At 39.2% G+C, this 13965-nt stretch overlaps 1 protein-coding gene across 3 annotated transcripts in view; it reads left to right on the top strand.

Moving 5' to 3' along the window:
- Positions 1-13965, top strand: part of CYP27C1 (cytochrome P450 family 27 subfamily C member 1) — a 27848-nt gene extending 13883 nt beyond the window's left edge. For all 3 annotated transcript variants that reach the window (XM_077320592.1, XM_077320593.1, XM_077320594.1), the window contains exons 4-9: positions 1015-1224; positions 3124-3287; positions 7209-7375; positions 10459-10537; positions 10946-11149; positions 12223-13965. In XM_077320592.1, coding sequence (XP_077176707.1) covers positions 1015-1224; positions 3124-3287; positions 7209-7375; positions 10459-10537; positions 10946-11149; positions 12223-12339 — 941 coding nt within the window. In that variant the 3' untranslated portion in view covers positions 12340-13965. The remainder of the gene's footprint in view (positions 1-1014; positions 1225-3123; positions 3288-7208; positions 7376-10458; positions 10538-10945; positions 11150-12222) is intronic.

Raw genomic sequence — 13965 nt, 5'->3', positions numbered from 1 at the left:
GATCACAGACAGAGGGTAGCAATAAGAGAGAGCTCCTCAAATCATCACCAGCTTGCATGTGGAGTCCTTCAGGTTGCAGTTCTCTCTCCAATCCTTTTCAATATCTTTATGTGCCCTCTTGCTCAGCTGGTGTGGAGGTTCTGGCTGGGTTGTCACCAATATGTTGATGACATCCTGCTCTTCCTCCTGACTCCCCCCAGAAACATTAGCCAGTTGCCTGGAAGCAGTGACAAGATGACTTAAACAGAGTCATCTGAAACTCAGAGCCCCAGCAGAGATTAAACAGTTCTGCAGGGCCTGCAAAAGGGAGCTCTTCAATCAGACATTTGGTTGAGGTCGACCTGAATTCAATCACTTCCCATTGGCCCCTGAGCTCCCTCCCATGAAAACCACCACTGATATGTCCATCCCACGGGGCCATCAGTATGTTACAGTTAAATGGATGTTCTCACCATGTTTGTTCCATTATGTTATTGTTCCTCTATTATGACTGTATTGCTATTATTCAACTTATATTATTTGTACTGTTTTCTCTCCAGTTCCATGTAAACTGCCCTGAGCCACAGGGGAGGGTGGTATATAAATATGAAAAATAAATAAACAAAATATTTAGCATAGTTAGATCAGTAACTTCCTGGTATTTTTCAAATAATTTCCTCCTGTGTCCTGATTGGCTCAATTGTAGACTTCTTACTCCTTTGAGCCCACTTCTTCCCTCTGTGCATATGTAAGCTCTGCCGACTGTTCTGTCCTTCTACCAAATGTCCCTAAGCTATTGTGTTATTTGGGTTCAGCTAAGAATAAGGCAGGAGCCTTTTGTGGCAGAGGAGACTAAGGAAGTCTAGGAGACAGCATCACATACATCATCCCAGAATACAAAAAGAGGTGATGTTACAGGTGCTACATATAAAAGGTCTCAGAAAAGAGCAAACATTAACACAGCAGTCAGCTAGACTATGCAAATTGTTATTTTATTCTGGAAATATGTGCTTTTTTGTGTTTTTGTGTGTACAGGAGTAGCAACTATCCTGTATGAATGTCGCTTGGGGTGCCTAGAAAACCACATCCCCCAGGACACAGTGGAATATATTGAAGCTTTGGAGTTGATGTTCAGCAGTTTTAAAACTACCATGTACGTGGGAGCTATTCCTAAATGGCTTCGTCCAATCATTCCAAAACCTTGGAAAGAATTCTGTAGATCCTGGGATGGTCTCTTTAAATTCAGTAAGTTTAAATATATACTGTTTTGAAATTATAGGTCTCTGTTCAAGAAAAATCGAAAAGTTGTTGACAATAATGAAAGGGCATATGAAAATATTTACTTATACCCCATGTGTTAAAAGAAAATATAAAAACCTTACACAGTTAATTAAGAAATGTTTAAAAGAGAGGTCTCCTGGTGGCATGTGGGAGGAATGTTTATCTATTGACAGGCCTATGAAAGGCAGGAACCCAAAGGTTGAGCAAACAAAAAATTAGAATAAAACACTGTTTATTACCTAGACCTCAGGATTAAGAACAATTCTGATTTGCACATGAAAACACACACAAAAAGTTAAACTTTTGCCTAGGACTGAATGGTGTTTCTTAGCTTGAAAGTGAGCTCATTAATTTATGAGAATTAAGGGAAATCCATTATTTGAGGCTTTACTTTTGTGATCTATATACTAACTCCCTGGCCTTAAAAAGATATTTTATGTTGGAATGTGTGTGTAATATAATTGTGACCACTGAAGAAGGCCCTCAGGTTGAAACATATTGTGTCTTTTGATGTAACATGTGTAACCATTAATATGATTCTTTGGAATTGGATGTGCAACATCTTCTTGGTTGGGGTAAACTTGATTTATGTTTTTATTGATATAATTGTATGTCCTTTTCAACACTAATTATGTGCACTAGGTAATACATAGTTGAATTTTATTCTTGTGCTGTTGTTTGCTCAACCTTTGGGTTCTTGGCTTGATTTTCAGTTTAGGTTTTTGTTTCCTTTTGTTTTTTCTTTAGGCCTATGAAAGGTCCGTATTAGAAATCTGTTGACCACCAGCCACTCAGCAAACAAGTCTTGGGAGTTTGGGACAGGGTATTGTTTTATAACTGGAAATTGATTTACCACACGTTTACAATTCCCACAAATTCCAACCATGCCATCTTGCTTACGTAGGCACTGGATAAGCAGCTAACTGCCCTGTAAGCAGCAGGTATCATTTCCCCAGTGGCTTTCAGTGAATGGAACTCCCTTGCCCCAGTATAGTAGTAGATGGCTGATGGAATGGTTTGCAGGTCGGGCCTCTAGGCCATGTTATATAACCTGTAAATGAACATATTGTGTTCCTTCATAAGAACCTGGGACCAGTTCTTGGGGAACCTGTTGGTGCTTTCTGAGCTCCTATCACAATGTCCCAGTTGCAAGTATATATGTTGGTACATCAACAAGATGGCATGAGATGTGTGATTTGATCTCCTATCTTAAAACAATAAACTATGTGTGAGATAGAAACTTGTTTAGTGTGTTCCCGATTTAAATGGCTCCTGTCTGGAACTGCTGTTTGACTTGCAATGGATACATAGATAACCTGTATGTTGTTGTTTTCCTTATGGAACAAACACCTCAAAGTGGTCATAATGACTAAATCCTCCTCCTCCAGTACCACATCCCTAATCCAAATCTGTATCTACATGGAAGATTTTAAGCCCAAAAAACCTTTGAGAAATCTTTCAGCACATCGTTCACCTCTAAAGAAGCTGGTTGGATACAAACCATAATAGTTAGCACTAGTTTCCAAACCAGTATTGAGGATGTGGTTGCAAAATGGTTTGCAGACTGTGGTTTAAAATTTAACATCTCAACTGGGCAAATATGCTTAATGCTATGACAAACTATGGGTAGAGAAAGCTTGGAAATGGAGAAGGGAATTGCATGACAAAGAGTTAAGGTTAGGGTACTCTGCTAATCAATATTTCCACAGAGGCCACCAGCCTTCGAAGAGTTTTAGCATTCTAGAGTGTGTAATTGTGTATCTAATTGTGTTTGTTTGTGAGCATGAACTTATAAATGACATGAGAAATGAAATCGTAGTGAATTGACAAAAATATCCACCTTACTATCTTTGATTTACAAAGGTCAAATTCATGTGGATAATAAATTAAAAGACATAAAGTCTTTTTTAGACAAAGGAGAAGAGGTTAATGGTGGACTTCTCACAACTCTGCTTAAGAATAAAGAACTTTCGGTGGAAGAAATCTATGCCAATATGACTGAAATGCTTTTGGCAGGGGTTGATACAGTAAGTGTACTATTAATATTTGTAATTGTCATAGTATCAACAGTGGTGGAAGGGTGAAATATTACATGCTTGTTTGTGAGATGAGGGGCAATCAAGAGACCAATGCTAAGCAGGTCTACTCAGCATCCTATGGTTGTCTATTCAATGGGATTTACTCCCAGGAATTAGTTATTAGGATTACACTGTAAAATCCCTACATAGAGGAATCAGCGGGCCTGGGGGAAAATGCTAGCAGGTTCTTAATGTGTGAAAAATGGGCATAGAACCTTTTCAGGGCACAGAGGTAAGTAGCATCACATAAAACCTGTGTTAAAGGAGCAGGACATTTTATTCAGATTGTTGGCAACCCTGTCCTTGGGCTGCTTTAGACTTACAAATGTGCTTTGGAAACAGAATGAACTCTTAGATTCACTATTTCACCAGCTGTCAAGAGCTAAGATGGATCCATTTCAATTTCTTATACTAAAAATCCTTTATCCAATCCTTGGGAGGTCCAAAAAGATGTTCCCGGCTGCATAAAAAAAGATGATGAAACAGCCAGATGGGAAGACAGAAATCTGTGTCAAGAGCAGGAGACAGTCTTTTAAAGCTTCTAATTCTTGTACATGCCTGGGAGAGGAATGTTGTTGTCTTACTCTAGTAAGTATAGGTTAGCTAGCAATTCCTACTGGTCATTCTGTAGCAGATCTAGTTCTTACCATTGCCCATTCATCTAGATTTGCTAGCCTCCAGCTGGTGGCTGAAGAGCTCCCAGGATTACAACATATCTCCAGGGAACTGAGATCAGTTCCCCTGAGATAATGGCTGTTTTGGAAGGTGGACTCAATGACATTATACACCCCCCTTGAAGTCCCTCCACCCCCATCAAACACCGCCCTCGAATTCTACCCACAAAATCTTCATGCATTTTCCCACCCAAAGCTGGCAACCATACATGTATCTGTGTGTTTCACTTATATTAGCATATTATATTAGCATTTATCCTAATAGATGTATTCTTTTAATAATCTTTGGTTTTAAACCTCACTTATGTTACCTAAGGGCCAAACTATATGGGACAGCATTCCTGAGTCCAACCTGTGGCTGCCACCACCATTTTAAAGCTTAATGGGGGTATTTAAAAAATACTATGCTATGCTCAGTCTTCCAACATGGTGGGATGGGTGCATCTTGTGTTCCCCTGTACTCTAGGTAAAGGTAAAGGTATCCCCTGTGCAAGCACCGAGTCATGTCTGACCCTTGGGGTGACGCCCTCTAGCGTTTTCATGGCAGACTCAATACGGGGTGGTTTGCCAGTGCCTTCCCCAGTCATTACCGTTTACCCCCCAGCAGCAAGCTGGGTACTCATTTTACCGACCTCGGAAGGATGGAAGGCTGAGTCAACCTTGAGCCGGCTGCTGGGATTGAACTCCCAGCCTCATGAGCAAAGCTTTCAGACAGCTGCCTTACCACTCTGCACCACAAGAGGCTGTACCCCTGTACTCTGTACTCTGTGAACTGCCAAAATGGCTGCCTTCAAATGGCTCTTTCAGCAGGAAAATGTGTACCTCATCACACTGTGCTATAAGCCATTTCAGAATGAAGCCCCCCTGGGATTTGTAAATTACCTTATTAGGCTTGAAAATGGCAGTGAAATCCATGGGTTGGACCTAGGGACACTATTATGTCAAGTTAGACTCGAAGATGCAGAACATCAGGGAAGCCATCCTCAGCCGTCACCGTCCCCGCCAGGATCCCATCTCACCAGGCGTTGTGGTGTGGGGTCGTGCTGCCGTTGTTGCAGGCGCCCTTCGCTGCTGCTCTGGCCTTCGCTTTGCACCTTCTGATTGGCCCCTCACCCGGACTGGTCCCGCCCACTCTCCGCTCACTTAGCCCTTAACAATGAAGGAAAGATTGATATAATTGCTGGTAAAACAAACAAACAAACCTGAGAAAGCCCTCATGGCATGGGGAGGGATTGCTCCCAGGGGAAACATACCATGTGTGAGCCCCAATACTGATGAGCTGCATAGGCACTGTTGTTTTTATTGGTTTGTTTTTTTAGCTGCAAACTGCCTCAAAAAGGACTCTAAAGAGGGAATATAAAGTGTTCTGAATAAAACGAGGAAATAAAAGGAACAACTATACAATTACATCTCTGTGTGGCAAACACTGTAGTCAGGGCAATATTTGGGGTGTAGCAAAATCAGTCTGCTTGCATCGTTGAAGATATGATAAAACATTTTTCTAAGGAAGAAGTAAGGCAAGCAGCAAAGGACATAATTTCCAGAGATTAGAGAACTGAAGTGTATTGGGGCATTTGATGCAGTGAAATAGGTCACTTAATAATGACAGCAGTTAGTACATTACATTCACGAATTCTGCAAGTTTTTCCAGAATACTCCATAGAAAGCTGGTTAAAAGATTATCAATCCTTAAACAATTAAGTTAAATAAAAAAGCTACTTCTGCTAGCTGTTCAATTTAATATTCCTTGTTTGGAAGACTGGAGGAAACAAAAAGAACTTGGCCAGTTCTTAGAATATAATGAAGATTTTTCTTTTCTGTAAAGGGTGTTTCTCTTACATGCTGCAGAAACTGATGATTCTCACAAACATTTTATTTTTCAAAAGCATTCATTCTCTTTTGTTTTCCAAGAATTTCCTGAATTTAGACTTGAAGCATGTTTCTTTTCAAATTAGTTGGCAGTATCCCATGCCAACAAAGCCTCTCTTTCATTTATATGTGCTTCTTTTCACTGGCACTAATCAATTCTCCATAATTTGACCTCTCTCTTTTCCTTGTGTAGGTAGGTGAGAGGATGTATATAAAATGTAACTTTCAGGTGCTGTGATTTAAAATGTAAAAAATATATATATTAAAGATTTGGAACAGAATAGCGTAGCTGTTACTGAGATTCAAAGTCCTTTGGATATTTTAGCATGCAGCCAATTTTGAAGAGGATGTGAAAGAGCTGGGAACCTGAGAGGAGATGCTGTTTATACCCCAGGACCTTCTTATGTAGTCAGGCACAGCTCCCAACCTCTACAGAGAAAACTGGTTCCAGAGTTCAGCTTCTTAGGAGGACAGTAATGGAGAATAAACTACATATAGTCAAAGTGAAGGACTCTTGTACGAATTATAAGTATAATTTTTTATTTGTACAATGGCCTTCCCTGGTTAGATCAGGGCAGCTGACAAAAAAACGTAAAGAAGAAGAGTTGGTTCTTATATGCCGCTTTTCCCTACCCGAAGGTGGCTCAAAGCGGCTTACAGTCACCTTCCCTTTCCTCTCCCCACAACAGACACCCTGTAAGGTGGATGAGGCTGAGAGAGCCCTGATATCACTGCTCAGTCAGACTTGCTCTATCAGTGCCGTGGCGAACCCAAGGTAACTCGGCTGGCTGCATGTGGGGGAGCGCAGAATTGAACCTGGCAGGCCAGATAAGAAGTCCACGCTCCTAACCACTGCACCAAACTGCACCAAAGCAATCATATACATTAAGTATTAAAACATTTAACATTAAAAACTGCCTCCTCCTGATAATTTGTAGGTGTAATGAATCTTGTTAGAAGAATCATAGAATCATAGAACCATAGAATTGGGAGGGGCCATACAGGCCATCTAGTCCAACCCACTGCTCAACGCAGGATCAGACCAAAGCATCCTAAAGCATCCAAGAAAAGTATGTATCCAACCTTTGCTTGAAGACTGCCAGTGTTCTAGTGGAGGGGTGCTAATACGGAAAATGAACTAGAATAGTAACTCAAATATTATTATTTTAGATTTAAGAGAATTGGTTCAGTTTGTTAATATTATTTTGTTCAGGTATTTAATGAAACCTTGGTTGAAATTGACAAATGTTAATTTAGAAATGTTATGGACCACAAGTGGTATTTTTTCCTCTTCCCCATATGACCTTATTTATTCGTTCAATTTTAGACTTCCTTCACTTTATCCTGGGCAATATATCTATTAGCAAAGCACCCAGAAGTGCAGCATTCTGTGTATAAAGAGATAATTAGTAAACTGGGTAAAGATAAAGTTCCTGGTGCCAATGATATCCCTAACCTGCCAATGATCAGAGCTCTTCTCAAAGAAACCTTAAGGTAAGTGCTAAAAAACCTCAACTTGACATTGAAATTGCTTTTTCATCTACTTCAGTACTACTTTCATACAATATCAGAAGTCAAAGCTAAAGGCATATTTTGGAGGATAACCCCTATTTAACTAATTTCTATGCATAGGGTAGATTGGAATATAGTCCTTTCTCTGTAGTCTCTCTTATGTATTTATACATCCATACATATAATATTTCTTTGTGTGCCATCAAGTCACAGCTGATTTATGGTTCCCCCAGCAAGAGCCAGCATGGTGTAGTGGTTAAAACCACTGGGTGTCTGTTGTGGGGAAAGGGAAGGCGATTGTAAGCCGCTTTGAGATTGTTCTGGTAGAGAAAAGTGGCATATAAGAACCAACTCTTCGTCTAATCTGGAGATCTGGGTTTGATTCCCTATTCCATCACATGCAACCAGCTGGGTGACCTAGGACTAGTCACAGTTCTCTTTTACAGCTCTCTCAGCCCCTCACAGGGTCGCTGATGTCAGGAGAAGAAGAGAAGACTGGGCTGATTCTGGGCTGATTCTGCACTTACTTTGTTTTTTCAGTTGTTGATCCTGCTGAATTTAGATTGATTTGAACCCAGGTCTTCCTCCTTGCTTTCCCCTGAATTGAAACAGAATGCAATCTGCACTTGATTGGGGAAGCTCAGAGGGGGAAGGTTGGTTCCTCAAGGGGCATTCTAGGCAAGTGGCAAGCAGAGGTTATTTGCCATTGCCTCCCTCTTAAGTGTCTTCCTTGGTTAACTCTCTTTTAAGTGCCAGCTGTACTTAGGTTTTGAGATCTGACAGGACTGGGCGGTATCATGCTGCCTATGCATTTGTGTATATATGATAGAGAACAGCTAACATAAAACTAGTCATATTTTAATTATTCTTCCGTGGGCTTTGTTTATCACAGTGAATAAAAACTTTGTACCTGCAGAGCCTCAGTTTGGAAACTTCCAGAGCTAAGTTTTAGGCACAAATGTTTTTGTTCTCAAAGGTGCAATTTGGCTATGCATTGCCCAATGGAAAATAGTCTTCAGATAGTACATTGACTGAAACACTCTCCTGAGATAAATCCTCTCTGCAAACTAATCAGATCTTTGAAACACACTTGGAAAAAGACACACAATGTGGCAAAGCCACTATAAGTTAACCTTGGTAATCAAAGGAAAGTAAAATGATCTTTAATAAAGACAGGATAGAAAAGGCATGAACTCTGAAGACTAAGGGGGAAAAAAACAGACAGATAGAAAACGGTGTGTATAGCTGGTGAGGATTCTCCATTGCCCTGTCACTGTCACTATGAATGCAGGCATTAACATTAACAATGGAATATCCACATGGAAATTTTGTACTCACTTTTCTCCATCAGCCACTGTTTTCCTTGCATCTCTCTCATGCCATCAGAGATCTTTTTCAGTCTTAAACAAAATTCAACAATTGCCAATGATATTATAATAATCTGTTGCCATAACCTGTTCATCCTAGACAGTTTGCTAATGTGATTGAACTGGGTTCTTTCTGGAAAGATTATACTTAAGCAAGATTGGAGAAAATATACCAAGGACAGGGAAAGCCTGAAAAGTGACTCCTTAGAAGATGTAAAGTGGATGCTCAAAAACAACATGCAAAAACAACCTCCCCTCATTGCCATTTGGAAGCCATGGAGAAGAAAAATATCTGTGTAGATGCAACCTATATTTCAAGCTCCACAAAAATTACCTGAAGCTTCTAGTGATCTACTAGCAATTCCATGCCTGGTTCTCCAAGTGCAACAAGTAAATTGTAGAGGTGTTCAGGGACAATGTAGCTACAAAGTACCATGGAAACAACCAGGGCTGAATTTGCACTGCTGAATCTCCACAGTTTTTATTCCAGTCCCAGGTCAATTCTGTCCCTGCCCTCTACACTGGATGCGATTTCCATTTTGATTTTGGGCAATTTAAATTTTTCATATTCAACAAGCATGATTGAGCCAGAGTGACCCTACCTTTCCCCCACGATATCCTGTAGTGGATATAACCCTTGATATTTGAAAAATGCGTATGAGTAAAGGTGCAGCTCTCTGCTTCCCCCAAAATAACTTGCTGCTGAGTCTCTAATGCTGTAGAAAAGCCCTGATTGGCCAGTGCATCAGTTCAAAGGCTTCCTTGTTCCCAGGTTGCAAGGCTTCCCTTAAAGGGAAATCTCTCAACAGATACTCCAGTCCCTAGCTTCTCTCAGCAGAGATTTGCCTCTTGGATTTAATCCTCCTCCTCTGCTGTCTCCAATCCTCTCCCCGCCCCGTTCAAGAAAAGAAAGATAGAGGCTCCTGCTGTGCTTGGCTCCCCCGCTTTTGAGGTTCCCTAATCACATGCAGAACACTTTTCTGTTTCAATGGGTGGGTGGGTGGGGGGAATAGAGGGAGACCTAAGTTCAAATAGATCTGAATTCAGCAGGTTCCACAACAGAGTGAACAAAGTAAGTGCAGATTCAGCCAAGGGGCATTGCCTGTGTCTTTCTTTCCTTATTACTTGTATCCTGTGGGATAATTATATCAAATATAGCATTATATACCCAACATGTTCACAACTCTGACCTGGATAGTCCAGGTCAGCCTGATCTTGTTGGATCTCAGAAACTAAGCAAGGTCAACACGGGCCAGTACTTGAATGGGAGATCATCAAGGAATACCAGGATCATAATGCAGACTCAATTGCAAAGCGTCAGTCAGTAGCTTTGAAAACCCTATGGGGTTGCCATAAGACAGCTGTGACTTGATGGCAAATTTTTTTTTTAATCTCACATGTACATTTGCTTTTGTTTGTATGAACCTGTAACAAGCTAGTGAAAAAAAACCATTGAAAGTGTAGGAAACAAAGCATATCTCCAGTATTTCCACAGGCTACGTACGGCTGCAATTTATTTTTTATAAACATTAAACTACTTTAGCCAGTATTAGGTGCCGACTTGTAAGGGGACTTTGGCTACATATTTTAGGACTTCTAAAAAGGTTGCTCCTTTATCATGCTCAATAATGCCTAGAAGGAATTCTACAGAAATGTAACATTAGAGGCACTAAATGTTTCACTGACTATTATTTGTAGGTTATTTCCAGTATTACCCGGAAATGGCAGAGTAACCCAGAAAGATTTGATTGTTGGAGGATACTTGATACCTAAAGGGGTAAGCTGTACAATGACTGTAGGAAAAGATGAAGCTGCAGATTTTCTTTTGGTATATAAATCAGCCTCGACTAGAAAAAAAATAGTTATTCTGTGAAATATCAGTCTGGCCTGATCTGGTCATATAATCTGTAATCCACCTTTAGTATATAGTTTCTTGATTTGTTTTAGTGCAAACTCTGTTTAACTTCAAAATGTACCTCTTTTAATTACATTTTTCTTGGGTTATCCAATGTTTTTTAAACTCCAGCATTAACTGTATATCTTTGTGGATATTCTGAAAAATAATTATATGTAAATAGTATGATTGTATATTTGCCACATTTTGGCATTCTGAAAATTATAACTCATTAGTTAACATGCATATTTGGTTTTGATAGATTGTTCCGTAACGTATTTGTCTCATCAGACCCAGCTGGCACTCTGTCATTATGCCACATCATATCAGGAAGAGAATTTTCCACTAGCACATGAGTTCCAACCTGAGCGCTGGCTGAGAAAAGGCAACATGGACAGGATAGATAATTTTGGTTCTATCCCCTTTGGTTATGGTATTCGGAGTTGCATAGGAAAGAGGATTGCTGAACTGGAAATTCATCTGGCACTTATACAGGTAAGCCAGGGTATAACTATTAGAATGCATTGTCTTCCTATTAGTAAACCTGTATTTTGTAAGTACGAATTACTCCCTTGATTCTACAAAGACTTTCCTAGCTGGGCTACTTGTATTTTTAAAAGCTTGGAATTTGTATTGTATTTCTGCAGAATTAGAACTTGTAAATATAGTGGCATTAACGACAGGCAGAAACTCCTAATCATTCCTTCTGACACCAGTGCTGTGTCTCTGCAACTAGGTAGAGGTTAGCTGCCACTCACAAGGAATGGTTGCCCCACATTCCATAATTTTGCTTAGCATCTATCCATGTAGTCCTCACTCTGCTGAATGTATAAGGTTCCTTACTCTTCTTTGCTGCTATTCTTCCTAGAAAGCCTTCTGTCATATAGTGTGTACATGCTTTATCACATGCTAGCAATGACAGGGGGGATTATGAATTTGGAGGAATATGTCACTTTTCCTTGTTAGAGCCCCACTGTGGAGACATTGGAAGCCCTTTCCCAGTCTGAATCCCACGGTGAAGACAGCTGAGGTTAGTAATGAGCTGGAGATGGGCATAGATCCATATCCACTAAGCTCTGTTAAAGTAGAGTAACAACAGTGAAATAATCCAAATATTTATTGAACAACATCAAGTTCTGTCGGATAATTGGGCAGCCTTAGCGGCCTTAGAACAATCGTATTTAGTGAAGGCTGCTTACTATCTTCATGCGAACAGGTAAACAAGACTCAATATGCAAATAGTTATAACTAAACAAATCTTCAGATTTGGAGATAGCATTTCTCTGAATATCAGTTGCTGGGGATCAAAACATGTAGGCTGTTGCTTTCATGTACTATTTTTGAGATGGCTGGGAACATCTGCTTTGCTATTATTGGAAATAAGATGCTGGATTATATGCAGCTTTAATCTGATCCAAAAAGGTTCTTCTTAGGCTCTTATATCCTATTGTGGACATTGGATTTTACAAGAAAAATGATATTAGGAATATCTAGAAACTAAGAATATTATTGTTGCTTATCCCTCTGTAGATATGTACTTATTCTAATGAGATTGCATTTTCCCCCAGCTACTTCAACATTTTGAAATAAAAATTTCTCCCCAAACTAAATTTGTTCGTGCCAAAACCCATGGATTATTGACTCCAGCAGATTCCATCAGTGTGAAATTTGCAGACAGGAAATGAGAACAGAGCCTTCAAAAAGCATGTGCTGTACTCCATAGTCTGAAAGGCATCGATCCTTTTAACTATCATGGAATTTCTGAACAGCACTTCGAACTAGAGATTTCTTCTTCTTCTGGTAGGCCATAATACCTATTCATAAGGAACATTATGGAATCTCAAGCACACCTCTCTTTTTCTGCTAGAAGACTACATTGAGGAATTCATAAGGGCAATGAATCGAATCATTTTTTAAAATACCATTTTATCATATTCCTTTCCTTTATTGTTCCTTTGGAAGCACTGAGGCGTTCACCGCAAACATTCTCAGTCCTATTAGACAACATGTGATCATCATATGATTTTTTAAAAGTACCTTTTTGGGATTTATACATAGGCTGTGGTTCTGTTTCAGATCATTTCATCAAAATTAAGGAAATTGCTGAAATACAAAAATATTTTAAAGAAAATGATGAATCTGCAGCTTTAGCTTACACAGATCTAAAAGTTCAAACCCTCCTATCTGAAAGCTTTTCAAACAAAGTTGAGAATATTTTCTGAAACAGTAGTCAAGTTAGCCTGCTGGAGCTAAAATAACAAAAAGTACTGTGGTACTAACAAAGTCGTGGTAGCATAAACTTTCATGAATGAGAACATGTGATGAAGCAGTCTCTGGATTATAAATGCTTTATGTAGCAGTAAATTTGTTATTCTTCAAGGAGCCACAGGACCCTTTAGTTTTTAAAGGGAATGTAAAGTTTATGTAAAATTAAGTCAAATAGAGAATAAATTTTGTATTCATTCTTATTTACATTTAGTACATATATCAATTTATTTTCAAAATAAAGGTTTTACTTGGCAGGCCTGTTTAATTGCAGCAGTATACAGCTGCTCTTTTTTACACAAAAGTTTATGGTTTGTATGAGCTACTGACCTCTCTAGGATAGATGGGTAAATGTCAGTGTCTCTGCGCACTTGAGAATTATGCACTTTGTTGTAGCTGTTTATCTAAACAACTGTATATCAGCTAATGAAAACCGGAGAAGAAGTTAGTTTAAGATTTTGACTGTTTCAAGATTTGAAGGCATCTGACATTTATTGAGAAATACTTATTTAGGAAAATGCCTTATTTTGAAGCCATTTTATGCCTTCAAAGTTGTAAAATCATATTGATCATGGGCATTACACTGCAGTTGTAGACTTTCAAACATTTACATTTGGGGGCACCTGGTACTACCAGGCTCAACTTTGCACTAATTTTCAATTTATGTGAGAAGGATGATGCCCAACCTACTCAGGAAATTTGTTCTGTGTCTCTGGGTACCATCCACAAGAAAATGTCAACAGAAAATTTAAACCTGTTTTCAGTAGATAAGATTGCTTCCAGCATATTCCCTGAAACTATTCAAGGAGGGTCAGGGCTCTAAGCTCTGATTCTGAGCTGGAATTCCTTGGGGACCTTCATTTTTTATGGGTACCAGACTTTTTTTTTTAACTAATGTTTTTACTGGCAAAGTTTTGTAAGTTAATATTTCATATTATATAAAATTGAATTAAAGTGTAAACATTTTATTACTTTCTTACAATTGATAAAATCTTTTTTAATTACTCTATTTGTGCCTTAGTCATAATAAAATATTTATATTTCAA

Source organism: Paroedura picta, chromosome 2 (genome assembly GCF_049243985.1).
Source record: "Paroedura picta isolate Pp20150507F chromosome 2, Ppicta_v3.0, whole genome shotgun sequence".
In the NCBI taxonomy this organism is placed as follows: domain Eukaryota; kingdom Metazoa; phylum Chordata; class Lepidosauria; order Squamata; family Gekkonidae; genus Paroedura; species Paroedura picta.
This window is presented reverse-complemented; position numbering and strand designations above follow the sequence as displayed.